Source organism: Cannabis sativa, chromosome 9 (genome assembly GCF_029168945.1).
Source record: "Cannabis sativa cultivar Pink pepper isolate KNU-18-1 chromosome 9, ASM2916894v1, whole genome shotgun sequence".
In the NCBI taxonomy this organism is placed as follows: Eukaryota; Viridiplantae; Streptophyta; class Magnoliopsida; order Rosales; family Cannabaceae; genus Cannabis; species Cannabis sativa.
In genome coordinates, this window is record NC_083609.1 from 57,774,635 (window position 1) to 57,792,513 (window position 17,879).

Sequence of the window (17,879 nt, forward strand, 5' to 3'; positions counted from 1 at the left end):
TTAATTAAAAAAAATCAAAAAAATACCTCTTTTTACACTATATTAAAAATATATTTATATGTAGAAATATTTAAATCAAATTTAACTTTTTTTTATCACTTTTTGTCGAAAAAACTTTTTTTTTTATAATTTTTTTTTTCAGCTGATGGACCAATTCGAGTCTATATAATGTAAAAATGAGAAATTTTTCTAATTAAATAAAAAATTTAATCATGAAAACTCAAAATTTTTTAATATTATCCATTTATGGGTAATACCCATTAAAAGTGCACTCATATATTAAATTTCAATCCAATTCAATTTACACTAATTTAATTATATTTTCATGACAGTAAATTCAAAAGATGTATTTCCATTTTATGTTATTTTTCGTTGTGTTTTTAGAAGAAGAAAACAATTATTCTACAAAATTCTTAAAGTTCTTCAAATCTAGGGATCATTAGCTCATTACCCTATCTTTCACTTTGTGGTGTTTAAGTGTATATTTTGTTTTAAGTTGTATATGTATCTCTATTTTTTTTTTTGTTTTGTATTGGAGTTAGGCATCATTCTAACAGTATTTTGTTTAACAATATTCTATAATAGTTATTAAATTAAATAATGTTTCATCTGATTCTCTTAAAATACCTTCTACAATTAGTCGTTAATTGTAAACAGATATTAAACCCTATTGCTAATATTCATATTTATTTTGTTTCACATTCTACGAATAAAGTTGCACATTATATTACTCTAAGTTCTCGTTCTTGGTCAGGTTATAGTTTCTTTAAAAAAGAAGTTGGTTCAACACTTCATAAATTATGGGTGGAATTTTTTTTCTCAATTTAAAAATTTGCACATTTATTGATTTTTTTAATTATTATTTTATTTATATTACATTTTTAATTATCATGTATAAAGTTTAAATAAATAATATCATCTATAATAATAAAAAAAAACTCAATATACTATCTTTTTAGTTTCTATATGAATTATTATACGAATTTTAGTTGCGATTTAGATTGTTTCGTAAAAATAAAAAATCTTCATAAAAGATATTATTTTCAATAAAAAATAATGATACATTATTAATATCTAAAAAAAATACTCATATTTTTCAAATCTAATTAACTAAAAAGTTATATGAACAAATAAATTAATTAGTCTACATTTCACTCAAATTAATATTAACTCAAATTTAATTATTTCTTTGAAAAATAAATAAATATAAGAATTAATTTTTAAAAAATAAAATAAAGTAAATTACAGTTAGCCCTTATCACTATGCCCTAATTTGTCTCTCTCACTAAGGTTTCTTTCTCTCTCTTCTCTCTCTCACTCCGACACCGTCCGAAAGCTTAAATTCGCCGCCGTTTCTTCCTACCATCGCCATTCGCCATTGTCGGAGGTAATTCTGAATTCTAATACGAAGGAAAATATTCAAATTGGTTTTGCTTTGGTTTCAATTTTCTTTTTGACTTATCCAATTTGTAAAACCCTGATTTCGGTTCTAGGGTTTTAGAGTTCAATCATGGAGCACGACAATGTCGACTTGGAACACGAGGTCAAGACCAAAAAGCACAAGGGGAAGCATGATAAGCCCAAGCCTTGGGATGATGATCCCAACATCGACCGCTGGAAGGTTGAGAAATTCGATCCTTCTTGGAACGAAGGGGGCATGCTCGAAGTGTCAACCTTTTCCACCTTGTTCCCTCAGTACTTAGGTAATTTATGAGAAAGTGTTGGGTAAATAAAGCATTTGTGTTCAAAGTTTTTAGCTTGGGTTTTAGCGGTGGATTACTGATATGAGCTATATGTATACATTCAATACTATTGTAATGTGATTTATGTTTTTTGATGAGTATTTGAATTAGAGGAACTTAGTTTGGATATGTTGCACATTCTCATTCTGACATGTATTTTGCTGTTTTGTTTAGAAAAATATTTGCAGGAAAGTTGGCCTAAGGTGAAATCTGCTTTGAAAGACCATGGTGTTTCGTGTGAACTAAATCTGGTAGGTTATTGTTGTAGTAGTAAATAGTGTTCTAAAGTCACTCTCTTTTAGTTATTGACAAACCATATGAGAATTTTTGTGCTGCTGATTAATTATATGAATAATATACGATACCGGAATACAAATCAGAAACACTTTACCACAAGTGTTCTTGATAGATTTAGGTTTGCCTGTTGGTTTATTGTGGTTCTTAATTGTTGGCCAGGTTGACGGTTCTATGACAGTTACAACTACCAGAAAGACTAGAGACCCGTATATAATTGTCAAGGCTAGGGATCTTATTAAGCTTTTGTCAAGAAGTGTGCCTGTTGCTCAGGTATAGATTACCATAGATTTTCTCACTTAAATTTGTATTTTAACTAGATTTATTTTTATTTTATGTATGTTGATATGAGGGTTACTTACTTTTAATTGTATTCATCTAAATGTTCATCTATAATTTCAATGCAGGCTATAAAAATACTGAACGATGAAATGCAATGTGATGTCATCAAGATTGGGAATTTGGTTCGGAATAAGGTGCGCTATATGTATGATTAAAATAGTTTATAAAAGATGACTTCTTTGAAATCTTACAGAAACAAGTGCTGTAGTGATGTGTGTCTAAATTAAAAAAAAAAACAAAGAGAGAACAATGCAAGTTTCTTTATCTCATTTCGGACAAAATCAATTAACTGTGCCTGTTTTCAATAGGTTGTTTTAAGTTGATTTCCATGTGCACTGTGCAGTGATCATGAAACTATGTTTTTTAGGTATTGTTAGTAAAGTAGATGTATATTTATCTGTTTCTTTTCTTTGAATCATCATTAGTTGATGTTGTGTTTCCTTCTTAATTCTAATGGAATGAGTGCTTAGTTGTGTTTTACTTCTCTAGTGGCAAAGACATGATTTTATAAAATTTAATATTTTTGAGGTTGAAAGATGTAACACAAAGGATATTAATGCCCAAACTGCACATACATATATATTAGAAGAAAAGTAATCAATCCAGACTAAATTGTTGATAAATCTGTTCTTTAAGCAAATGGATCAGTTAAGAGCTGCAGTTTTCAAACGTGACAAACACTATTAAAATGTAGTATTTTCAAGATTGTGACCACCTTAGATTTATTACCTGAGATTTTTGTTTAGGTGTGTACTCTTTTGGTATTGAAAATATTATAGTTGAAGTTGTGCAATATGCTATGTGCCATGTGGTAATGGATTTCTTTCATGAATAAAGCTCTCTTTCTTTCTTTCTTTCTCTCCCTCTACTGGCTGGTTGGGGAGTGCAAATTTTTAAAATACTATCAGACCTCAAAATTCATTTAATCGGTGGTTGGTGGGCTAATGGTATGCAGGAACGGTTTGTTAAACGAAGGCAACATCTTATCGGTCCCAATTCTTCCACTTTAAAGGTGTGTTTCTTTATATTAATATGATATGTTAGCTGTTATCTGTACTTAAAAAATAAAGTATGTTATCTGTTTTTTTTCTTCAGATAAATGAATATTATCTGTGACTATTAGATGCTTTTCTATATTGGATACTGATGTTACACATGTTTTTTTAATGGCTTGCAGGCACTTGAAATACTAACTGGATGCTATATTCTGGTTCAAGTAATTATCCAATTTCCTTATTATTTCATGTGTCATATGCCAAGGCTCTGTATAATTAATAAAATGATTTTTTGTTGTTGTTGCTGTTGATGCTAAATGAATAGGGAAACACTGTTGCTGCCATGGGTTCATTTAAAGGTTTAAAGCAAGTTAGGAAGATAGTGGAAGATTGCATTCAAAATAAAATGCATCCCGTGTACCATATTAAGGTACTTATCTTGGTAATTTTACTTATATATTGTTGACTTTTCATCGGTACTCAACCTCTCGCTTCTCATTTTGTAGATTTTGATGATGAGGAAAGAGCTTGAAAAAGATCCTGCTCTTGCAAATGAAAACTGGGATAGGTTTCTTCCAAAATTCAAGAAGTACGACATATTCTCTCTTCGCCTTTTTTTTTGGGTCCTTGTTATGTGCTATTTACTGAACTTATTTTTGTTTCTTTAGGAAAAATGTTCAGCAAAAGAAAGTTAAAAGTAAAGAGAAGAAACCATATACACCATTCCCTCCTCCTCAACAACCTAGCAAGGTGCATGATTACTACTCGGTTCTTGAAAGAGTTTAATAGCATTGTTCATTTGTTTATGTTGAATAAAATCACAATGTACTGATTGCATGTTAGCTTTTTGTTTCTGATAGTGGATGCAAATATACATGTAATCGAGTTTTTTTGTTATTAAAGGGATAAACATATATTAACAAGTCATGTTTGAAAAATATGTAAAAACAGATTGATATGCAATTGGAAACTGGAGAATATTTCTTGAGTGACAAGACAAAATCAGCAAAGAAGTGGCAGGAGAAGCAGGAGAAGCAAGCAGAAAAGACTGCCGAAACCAAAAGAAAACGAGACGCTGCATATATTGCACCCGAGGTATTAAAAAATAGCTCCCCCTTCCATAATTTTTTTGGGTGGTTTTCTGAGAATGTGCTATAAAATATTGGTGTATGTATATGTTTCAGGAACCCATAAAGCAAGATAGCAATGTAAAAACTAATGACAAGGAAGATGTGGCTGCAATGGCTACTTCCTTAAAGGTAACACAATAATATAATGAGAATGTATTTCTCAATGAAAACCCCAAATGGGGATTTTTTAATTTTTTAACTAACAAAAATTTCATTTTTATTTCGATAGAAAAAAGCTAAGGAGTTTGGAAAACAAAAATTGGCTGAAAATGTGGATGCAGAGGCATATATAGCAGAAGCCGGAGGAGAAAAACCTAAGAAAAAGAAATCCAAACACAGGCATTCTTAACTAAGCATCTTATGATGGATGGCGGTTCCATTGTAACCGAAAACCAACATGGTTTCAAGATATGTTTTTAGGGACTGATTTTTAGTACTGTAAAAGTTTTGACCGATCTAAAAAGTGTAGCTTAAATGGTCAAAATGTTTTGAATCTCTATTAGGTGTTTACATGGTAATTGTTATAGTTTTTTCTGGTCTCTGTAAGGACAAGAGTCTAGTTAAAAAGAGAAAAAGACTGTTTGAAACGAGTTATGGTTTTTATTACTTTCTCTACAAAAAAATGAACTATTGCCAGGCATGATGGAGTGGTGTTGGTGGGTAAGAAAATCTTCAAAGAACTTACATATTGCAAAATTACATATTAGTTTAAGGGATATTTATAGCTAAATCTCCTTAATAAAAAACTATTAATAATTGTCAAGTGTAGTAAATAAGAGGTGGTTTGCTTTGTTTTTGTGACAATTTACATACATTTTATCAGTAGTTTGTTTGTGAAGATATATGTCTAGTTGGGCTTCTACTTTATGTTTTTAGCTTCTCAATAAGCTCTTAATAGAATTAAAACTATTAAGAATAATAATAGAATGGAATTAAATTAAAAATTGATTGATAAAATAATTATTAAATTTTTACTAATTTTTGTATTGAAATGATTTTTCTTTTTATTTTAAAATAAAATAGCATTTCATTAAAATGGTGGAAATATCATTCTATTAGAATGGTGTTCTAATACTTTAAAATGCAATCAAATAAAGAAATGAAATGAAAATTGATTTATTTCCATTTCATTCCATTTTATTACTTCTAATTAAACACTACCTAGAAATTAAAACACATTAATTGCTTTTATCCCTTAAATTTTGATATTTACCAAATTATATCTCTGAACTTTTCTAACCATTAAAAATTTCTCTTGAACTATCTAGATTATTGAATTTAAAAATTTTTGTCCAATTTTATTCAGTTTTACTAATATTGTGATTGTCTATACACTAAATTATGTTCCCAAACATTAATATCTATAACCAAATTATGTTCCTTGAACTTTCAATCATGTTAGACTTTCCTTACCAAAATTGAAAAAAGAAACCTTAAATCAAACAATCTGAATAGTTCAAGAAAATTTTTAACGACCTTAACAGTTTAGGAAGTATGATTTAATAATATATGTCAAAGTTCAATGGCAAAAATTATTTTAATAATCATCCCAATACTATAACTTAATATCTTTATTTTTAATGTAATTTCTTTAGAAATTTTTACAAAAAATATTAGATTTTGAGTAAAAATTTTACAATTTTACTACTACACGATTTTTTTTTTTTATAAAAATACTATCTTTTAATAAAATAACCGTAAAAGATAAAATAGAACAATTAAAAACAATAAGAATAACTAAAAACAACCGTAAAATAATAGTAAAAATTTAACACAATATACAATATAGAAAATATATAGTATTTTTTTTTTTTTTTTAAAAAAAAAACACATAAAAAAATTAAAAAAAATAAAAACTCCTTTTTTTTTTTAACGAATTAATTTGCGACTATAAAAGGGACGCTACCTATTATAACTCAGTCTCTTTCATTAGGGTTTTACTGAAGAAGAAGAAGAGGAAAAGCGACTCCATTTCTCAAATCTCCAAAATGGTATGCATTCTAATTCTATTGTTCTTTCTTTGTTTTCATAACTGTTTTCAATCTAATTTCAATTTTGTTTATTCAGATTATCTCTGAGAAAAACAGACGTGAAATCTCAAAGTACCTCTTTCAAGGTAGCTAAATTTGAGTTTTTGATTGTTTTCTTAGGGTTTCAATTTCAATTGTAGTAAGGTTATTATTGTTTTAATTTGTTGTTTATTTTGTTTTAATTAATTCTTGAAGAGGGCGTTTGCTTCGCTAAGAAGGATTATAATTTGGCGAAGCACCCAGAAATCGATGTACCTAATCTTCAGGTGATTAAGCTCATGCAGAGCTTTAAGTCGAAGGAGTATGTCCGGGAGACCTTTGCCTGGATGCACTACTACTGGTACTTGACCAATGATGGTATCGAGTTTCTTAGAAACTACCTTAATCTTCCTTCTGAGATTGTCCCTGCTACTCTGAAGAAGCAGGCCAAGCCCGCTGGAAGGCCTTTGGGTGGTGGTGATCGCCCACGGTAAATAATCATTGCCTCCTTTAGCTTTCAGTTTTGCTTTGTTAAAATTTTTAGCTGCATTTATATTTTTGATATCTTTAGATTTTTGTTTTTGAAAACCAGGAGAAACTTCATTAACATTAATTAGGTTTTAGTTTTAGATTTGCATACTTTCCTAATAGGGGTGTTAGTTTTTTGGTTGGTTTATGTTGTTGGGCTCAAATTTGATTGAAGTTTTGTTTTTGTTGTTGTTGTTGTCAATCAGTGGCCCACCTCGGTTTGATGGAGAACGCAAATTCGGTGGTGACAGAGATGGGTACCGTGGAGGTCCTCGCGGTCCTCCCGGTGAGTTTGGTGGTGACAAAAGTGGAGCTCCCGCTGATTACAGACCTTCATTTGGGGTAAGTTTTAAATTGCATTGCATTGTCTTGTTGTTTCTGTTTAGCTTCTTTTATAGTTGTTGTGTGACTGAGTAGTTACTTCACTTCGATTGGGCAATGTACATTTAAAAATTTAAGCCTTTCTATTTTTTCAATTGGTGGAAATTTGATTGCATAGCCTAGGCCATATACAATGAAAAATCTGACTACTTGAATTAATGAAAGTTTGATCTAAAAGGTTTTAGACTCAGGATTTTTGTTATTGTTTTGTTATTGGGTGTTGAAGTAATGAGTTTGCTATCGGCAACTGTTCTAAGTAACCCATGCTCGTCTTTCGTTCAGCTATATGATAAGAAAAATGTGCTCTTTAATTAAATCAACAGTGTTTCTTTCTTAATCAGCTGTATTTTTTTAATTCCAGATGAAATGAAAAATGCATTAGTCATTCCTCTGTCTTTTATTAGTCTTGATTCTCATTCGTGTTTCGGAACAAATTTGCAGGGGTCTGGTGGAAGACCTGGTTTCGGTCGTGGTGCTGGTGGTTTTGGTGCAGGGCCAGCTACCTCTGAACAATAGAAAATCCATCTCCTATCTTGTAAGGTTTGTGAGTTGAGAATTTGAAGAATGAATTGGGGGGATGTATAGCATTCCTCCATTGTGGGATTAAATATCAGTTTTGTTTTACTTATTACATTATTTGCTGAGATAATTAATTGTTGGAATCTCTTAGATTTATTACTCACTCTACTTCCTTTTATTTTATTCAAACTTTGATCTCTTTCATTATTCCACATAATTGTTGGATTCTCTTAAATTATGATGTTTGATGATTTTTTTTTATTTCAATCTGGAAATTAAGTAAGTATTTTGAAAAGAGGCATAATTTTAATGCAATGTGTTTGCTTTGACTATTAAAACATGAGATGATATTTTAATTTATCAAATCAAATGGCAAAGCTTGATAATAATTGTAAGTACAAATTAACAACATTGTATTTGTGTCTTGTAACGGTCCCTTCAAGTCTACATTGGGTTCTTATACTTATGGAATAATAGTTTTTATACACCCTACAAACTAATACTAGTGTTTCTAACATGCTTTGTCTTCACTCGCATGTTTCTTGAGAATATTTTTCAAGATGTCACCTATTTTGAAATTACCTCAGTTCATTTTGAAATTACTTTAGGTAGAGTTCTTTCGTGATGGGCTACCAGAAAACAAGATACACCTTGTTGATATAAGTAGTTTTAATCAATTCATCCTCTTCAACTGTGTAGTCTCATACTTACACAGTTTTAGAATTATTACACTTAAGTGGAATTGTACAACTTACCTAATATTTCTTCTTACGGACCATGAGACTACTGACTGTCATATGTTCTTTTACCAAAAGGACGAAAACCAATAGAATTAGAGTATGGAATTTGAAAGTAATAGAAATTCAGTTCAATTTGGAGAATGATGTTATAAAGAGTGCATTTGAGAGATTTGTCTTGTCTTGAAGAGAACTCGTTACCTATCAAATATCACATTTGCGATTCAAGCATTTCGACTAGCCCCAACTTGCTCACAAAGAAATATCGGTTTGTGAATAATGCGCCAGATCTTATATTTGTTTCGACATTTGAGGAAGTTTTTAAGTCTATTATTCTGTATATTTAAAAGTAGTTTGTTTAGAAGGTGTATTATATAATTATACTGTTGGTATCACAAGTAAGAAAAAAAAATGACAATAGCCATAATAGTAGCATTATAATTTATATGATTATAAAAGGGATAAATTTTATAAAAAATGCAAAAACAATAAAAAAAAATTATAAAAATATGGTCGTATGAAATTTTAAATATTTTTTACGATTTTTAAGATTTTATTTACAGAAAATACGATTTTTTAATGTTAGATTCTTGTTATTTTGTTGTTGATTTTTTGTTATTTGTATATTATTTTTTTTTGTTGTTTTCTTATTACTTTCATTTCATTTATGTGAGTTTGTTGTATTTTTATAGAATACCGTACAAATATATATAAAAAAGAAAATTTGAAAATAAGTGTAAATTTTTTATAAAAAATAACAATGTATGTAATTTTCAACTATAGAAAAGGAAACTCCATAGTTCTAATTATGTTTGACTGTTAGATGAGCTTTTAGTTAAAAAGAGTCAGAACTCTGTGCTCACATATGCAGACTAGTAGGAAGGAAGGAACAACCCATAAATTTATAGAGACCAGTTGTTGTTTTGATGAATCTTTGATCAAATCTCATATATTTTATTATTATTATCTTCCAAATTATTATCCTCACAGCTAAAACACACTTAAACTAATCAAGAAAATACATTGATAATCAAAAGGTTAATATTATATTAAATTTTGTGTTTTTGTAAAAGTTACTGATTAAATTCTTCGTTTTATTAAATAACGAAATAGACTTAATCGTTTTAAAATGGTATAAAATAATATCTCTGTCCAATTTTTTTAATACAACGAACTTAAAAACAAATTCAAAATACATAATTAGGTTTTTAATATAATTAAAGTCTTGCCTTAACACATTTAAATCAGACTGTAATTAAATTTTATTTTCACAAAAAAATCAGCATATGATATTAGTTTGTATCATTTTGAAAAATACAAGATTTAATTTATCATTTAGCAAAAATAATGACTTTTACCAAAAAAAAAAAATAGAATAATTACAAAATACACTATTTTTTGTTAATTTTTACATTTTTACGTTTGAAGTTTTTTTTTTTTTTTTTTAATATTTTCACAGTATTCTATAAAAATAATATCATAACAATACATAAAGATAACAAGAAAATAACATCAAAACAACAACAAAAAATAACATATAAATAACAATAAATTAACATAAAAAATACATTAAAAGATTGTAATTCTGTAAATAAAATTATAAAAATATTTAATTTTTTTGTTTATGTGTATTTGTGAAATAATCTCCCCAAAACAACAACAACAACTTGAGCTTGACTGGTTGGTAGGCACTAGGCATGGAAGTCCACCAGCTAATTTTTTCAGTACTATAAATAAACTTGAGAAAAAAAAAATGTACACTAAATCAAATTAGAAACAACAAAAATTAGTAATGGGTTACCAATTTAGCCTCATTTTTTTTATGTGGGCATCTTTGTTATTACTATGCTTATCTTCCCATGACACAAAATTAAGTGATGATCATGATCTTGGTAACTATTCCATATTGGACTCATGGGATGAGATGAGAGTTGTTGAGTTGTTTCAGAATTGGAAAGAAAAACACAAGAGGGTTTACCGGTTACCGGAGGAGGCTGAGATGAGATTTGAGAATTTTAAGAGAAATGTCAAGTATATATTGGAGAAGAGTAAGTCAAGAAAAGGTTACCAGTTGGGATTGAACCGGTTTGCAGATTTAAGCAATGAAGAGTTTAGGAAACTATACTTGTCTAATGTTACAAAGCCTTTGGGTGGAAAGAGGAGGAGAAATAATCCTATGAGGACAAGATTGGATTCTTGTGATGCACCTTCGAGTTTGGATTGGAGGAAAAGAGGTGTTGTTACTGCTGTAAAAGATCAAGGTGACTGTGGTAAGTAAGCTCTTAACTTTATTATCTAAAAAGAAATTAAATAAAAGCTTTAGGTAAGTTTATAGTAGACCTTCTTAAAAGGATGTTTCTGTATTTCTTCATGATTGAGTACAAGGTAGATTTTTTAGGAGTAGTGGTAAAAAAATTGCGAATAGTTTCTAGTGGCAAAATTAAAGTTCTTTTTCATGATTGCGTGGACCGACATAGAGGTTTGTCCTCTTAAAAAAAATTATATGTATTTTAAGTAGTTATAACATATATTTGTAATTAAAGGTGATAAATATAAACGTAATATTCACTTTGGCATGATGGTTAAATTATTTTATTTTTCATTTTTAGTTTACTTTTTGTCCTTCTTACCTAAAAAAAATGTGTACCCCTTCTCAATTTTGGTTTTGGATCGTGCATGGTAGTTTTTTGGGAGCATTTATAAAATTTTAAATAGTTTATCATACTCAAAATAAAATTTAAATATTTTATTGTCTGTGTGACATTTATTTTTACACATGTAGTAAATAACTGTTTGAACTTTTATTTCAGTACAATAAACTATTCAGAATTTTTTAATAATTTATAATGATCTTAAAAACTACCAACATACGAAATTATCAAAAGAAGAAGATACTAAAAAAATTTCCACATGCTAAAACAGATAAAAATACCAAAATAACCTTTTACAAGGTGTACTATAAGTTTTTCCAAAATTAATTACTTGAAGCTTTTTGATATTAAACCAATTAATAGATTTAATGGGTGTAACTTATTTGTTATGTTATGTATATTTTGTAGGCAGTTGTTGGGCATTCTCTTCTACAGGAGCAATGGAAGGAGTAAATGCCATAGTGACAGGAGACCTCATAAGCCTTTCAGAACAAGAGTTAGTGGACTGTGATTCCACCAATTATGGATGTGATGGTGGCTATATGGACTATGCTTTTGAATGGGTTATAAACAATGCTGGAATTGACTCTGAATCTGACTATTCTTATACCGGTCAAGATGGTACATGTAACAAAGCAAAGGTAACATTTTTGTTACCAAATCCATATCCTTAGCTAAAAGTTTGTATGTATAACACACACTAATATTAATGTCTTTTCTTTTTCATTAGGAGGAAAGGAAAGTTGTTACTATTGATGGGTATGAAGATGTGGGAGAATCTGATAGGGATCTTTTGTGTGCTACTATTCACCAACCCATTAGTGTTGGTATTGATGGATCAGCATTGGATTTTCAACTCTACACTGGAGTGAGTTCATTTTCAATTTCAAGATTGATTAATAATGAATAGTTTCTAGTTGTAGAAAGGGTAAATTTTGCAAAATTATCGATTTACTTTTCTATTTGTGTTTTATAAAAAGAACCACAATGATACTTTGAGCCTGATTTTGGTCAAACTACTTTTATTCTAACTCTGAAAATTCATCTTTCTAACCCTAAAATTTCTTATTCCATAACTCTAACAATTGCGGTTCAATTTCTATTTTATTTCTAACCCGAAAGATTTTGTGTAAAATTAAGCTCATGGTATCATTATATTCATTTTTGACAAAATACTGAATCTAAATTTTTATTTAACAAAAAATAAAAAGATTGATCAATAACTTACGTAAAATACCGTGTTTAAAATAGTATTTACTTTTTTAAAAATTAAAGACTGATGTGTAAATACTTGAACAGGGAATCTACGATGGAGATTGCTCGGACAACCCTAACGATATTGATCATGCCGTTTTGATAGTTGGATATGGTTCTGAAGGCGATGAAGACTATTGGATTGTGAAGAATTCATGGGGTACTAGTTGGGGAATACAAGGCTACTTTTACATAAAAAGGAACACTAATTTACCCTACGGAGTATGTGCAATTAATGCTATGGCATCTTATCCTACTAAAGAATCTTCCACGCCGTCTCCTTATCCATCACCGTCTAGTCCCCCACCCCCATCACCAATTCTACCACCACCACCGCCTCCCCCTCCTTCGCCAACCAAATGTGGAGACTTCTCCTATTGCCCAAGTGATGAAACATGTTGTTGCTTATACGAGTTCTATGGTGTTTGCCTAATTTATGGTTGTTGTGAGTATGAGAATGCAGTTTGTTGCATTGGAACTGAGTATTGTTGCCCTAATGATTACCCAATTTGTGATATTGAAGAAGGGCTTTGTCTCAAGGTAGGCCATTTTCTTTGATTGATTATTGTGTTGTGTTATCATAATTTTAGCTAACTTTTTTTTTCTATTGAATACAATGTTGTTTTATAGAACCAAGGGGATATCATGGGAGTAGCTACAAAGAAGAAAAAAATGGCTAAGCACAAGTTTCCATGGGCTAAAACAGAGAAGATTTCTCAACCTCTTGAGTTGAAGAGGAACCCTTTTGCCACAATGCGTTGAGAGAATGAATGATCACAATTATATTTTGTTTATTATTCAAGTTTAAAGATGTGAGTTTTTTCTTTGTATTACTATTCATGCTTGATGTTTACATAGGTAGAACTATGTTGTAAGAGCAAAAACTAAAAATTGAAAGAATGTGAAGGTTGAATGTTTCACATTTGTTTCATTTGTCTTTATAATTTTATGAAGGGTGTGATTATTGGTGTACATTTTTTTGCATAATTTATATATGTAAGATTTTGCAAATTGATGCTCTTTATATAGCAAATTGATGTAAGATGATATGTTATCCTTTCAAAATAAAGGATAATCTTTCATGTAATGATATGAATTTTGACTAAATGAATGCAATGAAAAAAGTAGATGGTAGAAATATAATGGAGAATTATTTTTTTACAGCTAAAAGTTTACAAAAATATGATTTTTTTTTTCTAAAAAAAATGTATATTATGTTATGAGAAAAATAAAAAAAAAAATTAAAAAACCAATATAAAGTAAGCTGTTACCCTAAATTATTACTTTTTTCTTTCAAATTTTTAACCTTTTTTTTTGTTCAATTTTTCCTACCAAATTATTATTTTTTTTTTTAAAAAAAACATATTATTGCACACATTGAATAAAAATCCACAAAATGTGTAATTTTCACTTTATTTTATCGTGAAATTTACAAAGTCTTGTATTTTGCTAGGCTTAGTTGTACTCTAACAATTTACAATTTGGCTCTAGACTTAGTAGAGTTTTTGGTAATGCGGAGAGATGCGCTATCTATGGTGAAAATGTTGATACCTTTGTTCATCTCTTCTGCCTTTGCTAGTTGGCTAGAGCTCTTTGGTTCTCTAGTCCTTAGTCAGTTCATAGTGAGTCTCTCGGTTTCACTAATCCGCGGAAACTGGTTTGTTGGCTGCTAGACCCCCTTCTTCCCCACAGTTCTTCTAATGACGACTCTCTTTCTTTTAGCAGATTCAGGATCTATCCTTACTTCGAATTGTGGGAGGCTCATAACCATGCTTTCCATGACAAAGTGGTTCCCAATGCAATAGGTGTCTTGTGCAAGATTAAGAAGTGTCTTGCTTGTCTTTCAGCATTTGGAGAGGGTCCCCTGAGTCGCACAACATCAGGGAACAGAGTGTGAATTTGGTCGAGAGCGAGTTTCGAGGAAAGTTGTGTATTGAGCGGCGACTGATATAGTGGTTAAAGATGCTACAGGTCTTATTGTGGTGGTGCAGTTCAACTGTCTTCCTCTGATCCTTTAGAGGCTGAAACTCTGGCACTTTCTCAGGTTGTGAGCTTGTGCGTGTCTCAGGGCTGGTATGACTGTTTTGATTTTGAACCCACAAGGCACCCAATTGGAGGTTTGCTCAATCTTTTTGGAAGTTGTTAGAGCCTCTGGATGAGGGGTCTCTGGGGTGAAGTTGTTGTACGAGCCTCATGCCTTCAATGGGGGAAGCTCATAACTTGGCGGCTTGGGCGATTACTTCTGCTTCTTCTGGTTTTCTTTTTCGGCTGGGGAGTTGGCTCTTCTTGTAGCCAATTAATGTAGTGTTTGTTTTTTTCTGGTCATGTTGCAAAATGCAATCAACAACATGATTCATTGTTCAATTAAAGCTGTCTTTTATAATTTGATTTTGTCAATCTTCATTTATAAATGTACCAAATTATCCTTCTAACAATTTATCCAAAACCACCAAAGTAGAGCAAAGGTAGTTGAAGATTAATAAATGACCATATAAATTTTGCCTTGTTCAACTAGAAACTCTAAAAAGGGGTATACAATACAATGTAATTTTTATCAACACAACAACAAAGTTTAAACAGATTGACTCTAAAGAAAAACAATCCACACATCAAGTTTAATAATAACAAGTACATAAATTCTTGTCTGTTTTTCAACCAATCTGACATTGATAAATTCTAATCAACACTCTCGAATTCAAATCCCTAGTTTCATTTAGCCATTAACACAAAAACCCAATGAGTTTCACTATTTATTTTTTCACACAAGCAAAAGAGAACCTGTTCAATTCAAGTCTGAGATGAAGAGTTGAGGGTTTCTGTTCGGAGTTCCTTGACGAGAGCAGCTAATGCTTCAGGATTGAGACCCAAATCACAGAGAGCAATGAGAACAGAAAGGGTGTGACGATCAAGGCCGGTGTCAAGCATATTCGACATGTGAAATGCCAGGTCTAGAGATTCCCTAGCAGTTTTTGCAGCCTCAGCATCCATGTATGTATGTATTATGCTTTGTTCTCAAAACCTGAATGAAATACCAACAATTTTCATTCTGAATCAGATTAGAAAGCTCTCTAAATCAATGCAATTTTCCAACTTTAATGGGATTGATTAAACAACCATGAATAAACAAAATATGAAGATGTAAAAGAAAAGAGGAAAAACCAGTTTAACAACTTTGGTGAGAGTCTTCAAAATATGAAGAAATTCCCTTTGTATTTTGCTATTACAAAATAACTCAAATTGAACTATTTTTTCAAACTAGTAACACTTCATACAAAGCATAATCAATAAATTTAAGGGATAACGAAACCCTAATACTCTCCACCCTAACCTATCTTCCTCCTTCTTCTTCTTCTCCATTATCAACCACCACCAACTAACTAAAATCATAAAAAAAAAAAAAAAATTAGCACCACAAATCATAACAACAACCACAAACCTCGACGATGCAACCTGTGGGACAAGTATGAAGGTCTAAGAATGGTGACCTGTAGAGAAAATAGAATAATAAGAGAAGAGAGACATATCTGAATTAGAAAGAAAATGCAGAAAACGAGGGCTAGGCCATTCTCGACCAGCGATCGTGGAAGGAACCTCACCGTTAGCTTTGCAGCTCCCAAAATTTCTCGATCTGTCACGATTCTCTCTTGGCAGCTCCAATGGTGTGCAGTGCAGCAGATCTGACGAAGCAAAGACAAAATGATATTTATATATATACTAGGAAACGCCATTTGTTGTATAAATTTATCAAAGCATCCATTGCAGTAAGTTTCCAGTTAGGATCCAACAAAGAAAACAACAATAACCGTTCCATTATTGGATTTCAAAGGGAAACAATCGCTGTATTAAAATATGGAGCTTAATATAACCAAATTTTAAAAAAAAAATGTTATCACCTGATTCCACAAACCAAATTCACTGGTCGAAAATGTAAAAGTGTTGGCCAGCTTTTTCCTAATCGTCTTCTCCGGCAAAGCTCTTGAGCTTTATTAGGGTTTTCAGTTCCGTTGGAAGAGCTGCCTTCAATTTCATTTCAGTTTGTTTAAGTTTTTGTTTTTATTTTTATTTAAGGGAAATTCTACCGTGTGGCCACAGAAAATATGGCCCACCGTAACAGAGTTTATTTATGATGGTTCGATTAAAATCCAACGATCCACAACAGATGAACTCTTTTTTTTTTTTTCTTTCTAAAATATTAAATAAAAAAATCTATACATAATTAGCTCATATTATATATTTATTTGAAATAAAATATAAAATTAATTAAATAATTATTTGAAAAAAATGAGGATAAAATATTAAAATTATGCTAATCTATTTGCGTGAATGTTAGAGCACTCATTGTTTTAAAATAAATTTGTTTTAAATATTTAAAAAAAATCAAATTAAACACACTACATCAAATGCTTTAGATTTTTTTCAATTTAAAAATTCTTTAACATTTGTGCTCTACATTTATAGAATATTATTCATTACTTTAAATGTATTTTATTAATTGTTTTTAATTTAAATAATTTTTTTATATAAAGATATATTTATATTACTAGCAAAAAATTACGTGCGAGGCACGTACACTAAATTTTATGCTAGTTTTTTTATACTTTATTTAAAGTGATATAATTAAAAATTAAAGGAAAAATATTATTAGTTATGATATGCCAATTGTTTTGCTTAAAAGTCTGGTAAGCATTGTATCAAGAAAAGACTTGCCAGACTGGAAGATGTAAAAGTATTTTAAAAGAGTAACTGCATTCATATATACTGACAATCTAACAAATCATATATATATATATTGTTGGACAAATCTTTTTGCTGAATCAAAACTATAATCATCTTTTTTCATTCAACGGATACATTACTTTCTCAATGTTCGACAATTAAACATTAAAAGTTTCAAGTATCTTTACAACTACCCCTTCATCATGATTGACAGTGCTCCCAACAATATCGAGAAATAATGCCAAGTCCTCAAATGTAGTTGCTTCTTTCAAATGTAGCTGCATTTTTATATTCAAGGCATATATACCAACTGAGCAAGCCATGCCTGCAACAAATGCAGCATACATTCACAAGAAACATACAAAATAATTTAATAAGACAAATAAAACTAAGATGATATAGATATGGTTAGAATACATTTTTCTTACACCTCAAAGTACAATGAGAATAAAAAAAGGCACGGGATACTCAAATATATTACTACCATATTATATTATGTTGCTGCAATGTGATAACAATCATATTATTTATAAAACTATACATATAATGCAACATCTTAACCTATTAGGTACACTTTAAAA

At 30.1% G+C, this 17,879-nt stretch overlaps 4 protein-coding genes across 4 annotated transcripts; 3 read left to right on the top strand and 1 right to left on the bottom strand.

Moving 5' to 3' along the window:
* The first annotated feature begins 1,227 nt into the window (after window positions 1–1,227).
* On the top strand, window positions 1,228–5,143 carry LOC115721820 (KRR1 small subunit processome component). The gene is made up of 13 exons (XM_030650900.2): window positions 1,228–1,387; window positions 1,494–1,703; window positions 1,917–1,993; window positions 2,199–2,309; window positions 2,444–2,512; window positions 3,334–3,390; window positions 3,556–3,594; window positions 3,699–3,803; window positions 3,880–3,962; window positions 4,042–4,123; window positions 4,325–4,468; window positions 4,558–4,632; window positions 4,733–5,143. Exons 2-13 carry the CDS (start codon window positions 1,511–1,513, stop codon window positions 4,850–4,852), a joined length of 1,155 nt encoding a protein of 384 aa, XP_030506760.2. The 5' UTR covers window positions 1,228–1,387; window positions 1,494–1,510; the 3' UTR covers window positions 4,853–5,143.
* Window positions 5,144–6,389: 1,246 nt separating this feature from the next.
* Window positions 6,390–8,175, top strand: LOC115721837 (small ribosomal subunit protein eS10z-like). The gene is made up of 5 exons (XM_030650920.2): window positions 6,390–6,494; window positions 6,571–6,619; window positions 6,729–7,002; window positions 7,247–7,382; window positions 7,863–8,175. Exons 1-5 carry the CDS (start codon window positions 6,492–6,494, stop codon window positions 7,935–7,937), a joined length of 537 nt encoding a protein of 178 aa, XP_030506780.1. The 5' UTR covers window positions 6,390–6,491; the 3' UTR covers window positions 7,938–8,175.
* Window positions 8,176–10,377: 2,202 nt separating this feature from the next.
* LOC115721814 (cysteine protease XCP2) lies at window positions 10,378–13,554 on the top strand. The gene is made up of 5 exons (XM_030650894.2): window positions 10,378–10,947; window positions 11,737–11,969; window positions 12,059–12,196; window positions 12,628–13,122; window positions 13,213–13,554. Exons 1-5 carry the CDS (start codon window positions 10,470–10,472, stop codon window positions 13,342–13,344), a joined length of 1,476 nt encoding a protein of 491 aa, XP_030506754.2. The 5' UTR covers window positions 10,378–10,469; the 3' UTR covers window positions 13,345–13,554.
* A 1,512-nt stretch (window positions 13,555–15,066) lies between these two features.
* LOC115721841 (mitotic-spindle organizing protein 1B) lies at window positions 15,067–16,634 on the bottom strand. Its single transcript, XM_030650926.2, has 4 exons — window positions 16,476–16,634; window positions 16,179–16,259; window positions 16,019–16,067; window positions 15,067–15,601 (listed from the first exon to the last, which is right to left on the bottom strand). Exon 4 carries the CDS (start codon window positions 15,568–15,570, stop codon window positions 15,370–15,372), a length of 201 nt encoding a protein of 66 aa, XP_030506786.1. The 5' UTR covers window positions 15,571–15,601; window positions 16,019–16,067; window positions 16,179–16,259; window positions 16,476–16,634; the 3' UTR covers window positions 15,067–15,369.
* Window positions 16,635–17,879: the final 1,245 nt, after the last annotated feature.

Coding starts and splice junctions, on each gene's coding strand:
- LOC115721814 (XM_030650894.2), top strand. CDS start 10,470: ATGGGTTACCAATTTAGCCTCATTTTTTTTATGTGGGCATCTTTGTTA. Junction 10,948..11,736: donor AAAAGATCAAGGTGACTGTG/GTAAGTAAGCTC, acceptor TATATTTTGTAG/GCAGTTGTTGGGCATTCTCT. Junction 11,970..12,058: donor GTACATGTAACAAAGCAAAG/GTAACATTTTTG, acceptor CTTTTTCATTAG/GAGGAAAGGAAAGTTGTTAC.
- LOC115721837 (XM_030650920.2), top strand. Junction 7,003..7,246: donor GGTGGTGGTGATCGCCCACG/GTAAATAATCAT, acceptor GTTGTCAATCAG/TGGCCCACCTCGGTTTGATG. Junction 7,383..7,862: donor ATTACAGACCTTCATTTGGG/GTAAGTTTTAAA, acceptor ACAAATTTGCAG/GGGTCTGGTGGAAGACCTGG.
- LOC115721820 (XM_030650900.2), top strand. CDS start 1,511: ATGGAGCACGACAATGTCGACTTGGAACACGAGGTCAAGACCAAAAAG. Junction 3,391..3,555: donor CCAATTCTTCCACTTTAAAG/GTGTGTTTCTTT, acceptor AATGGCTTGCAG/GCACTTGAAATACTAACTGG. Junction 4,633..4,732: donor CAATGGCTACTTCCTTAAAG/GTAACACAATAA, acceptor TTATTTCGATAG/AAAAAAGCTAAGGAGTTTGG.
- LOC115721841 (XM_030650926.2), bottom strand. CDS start 15,570: ATGGATGCTGAGGCTGCAAAAACTGCTAGGGAATCTCTAGACCTGGCA.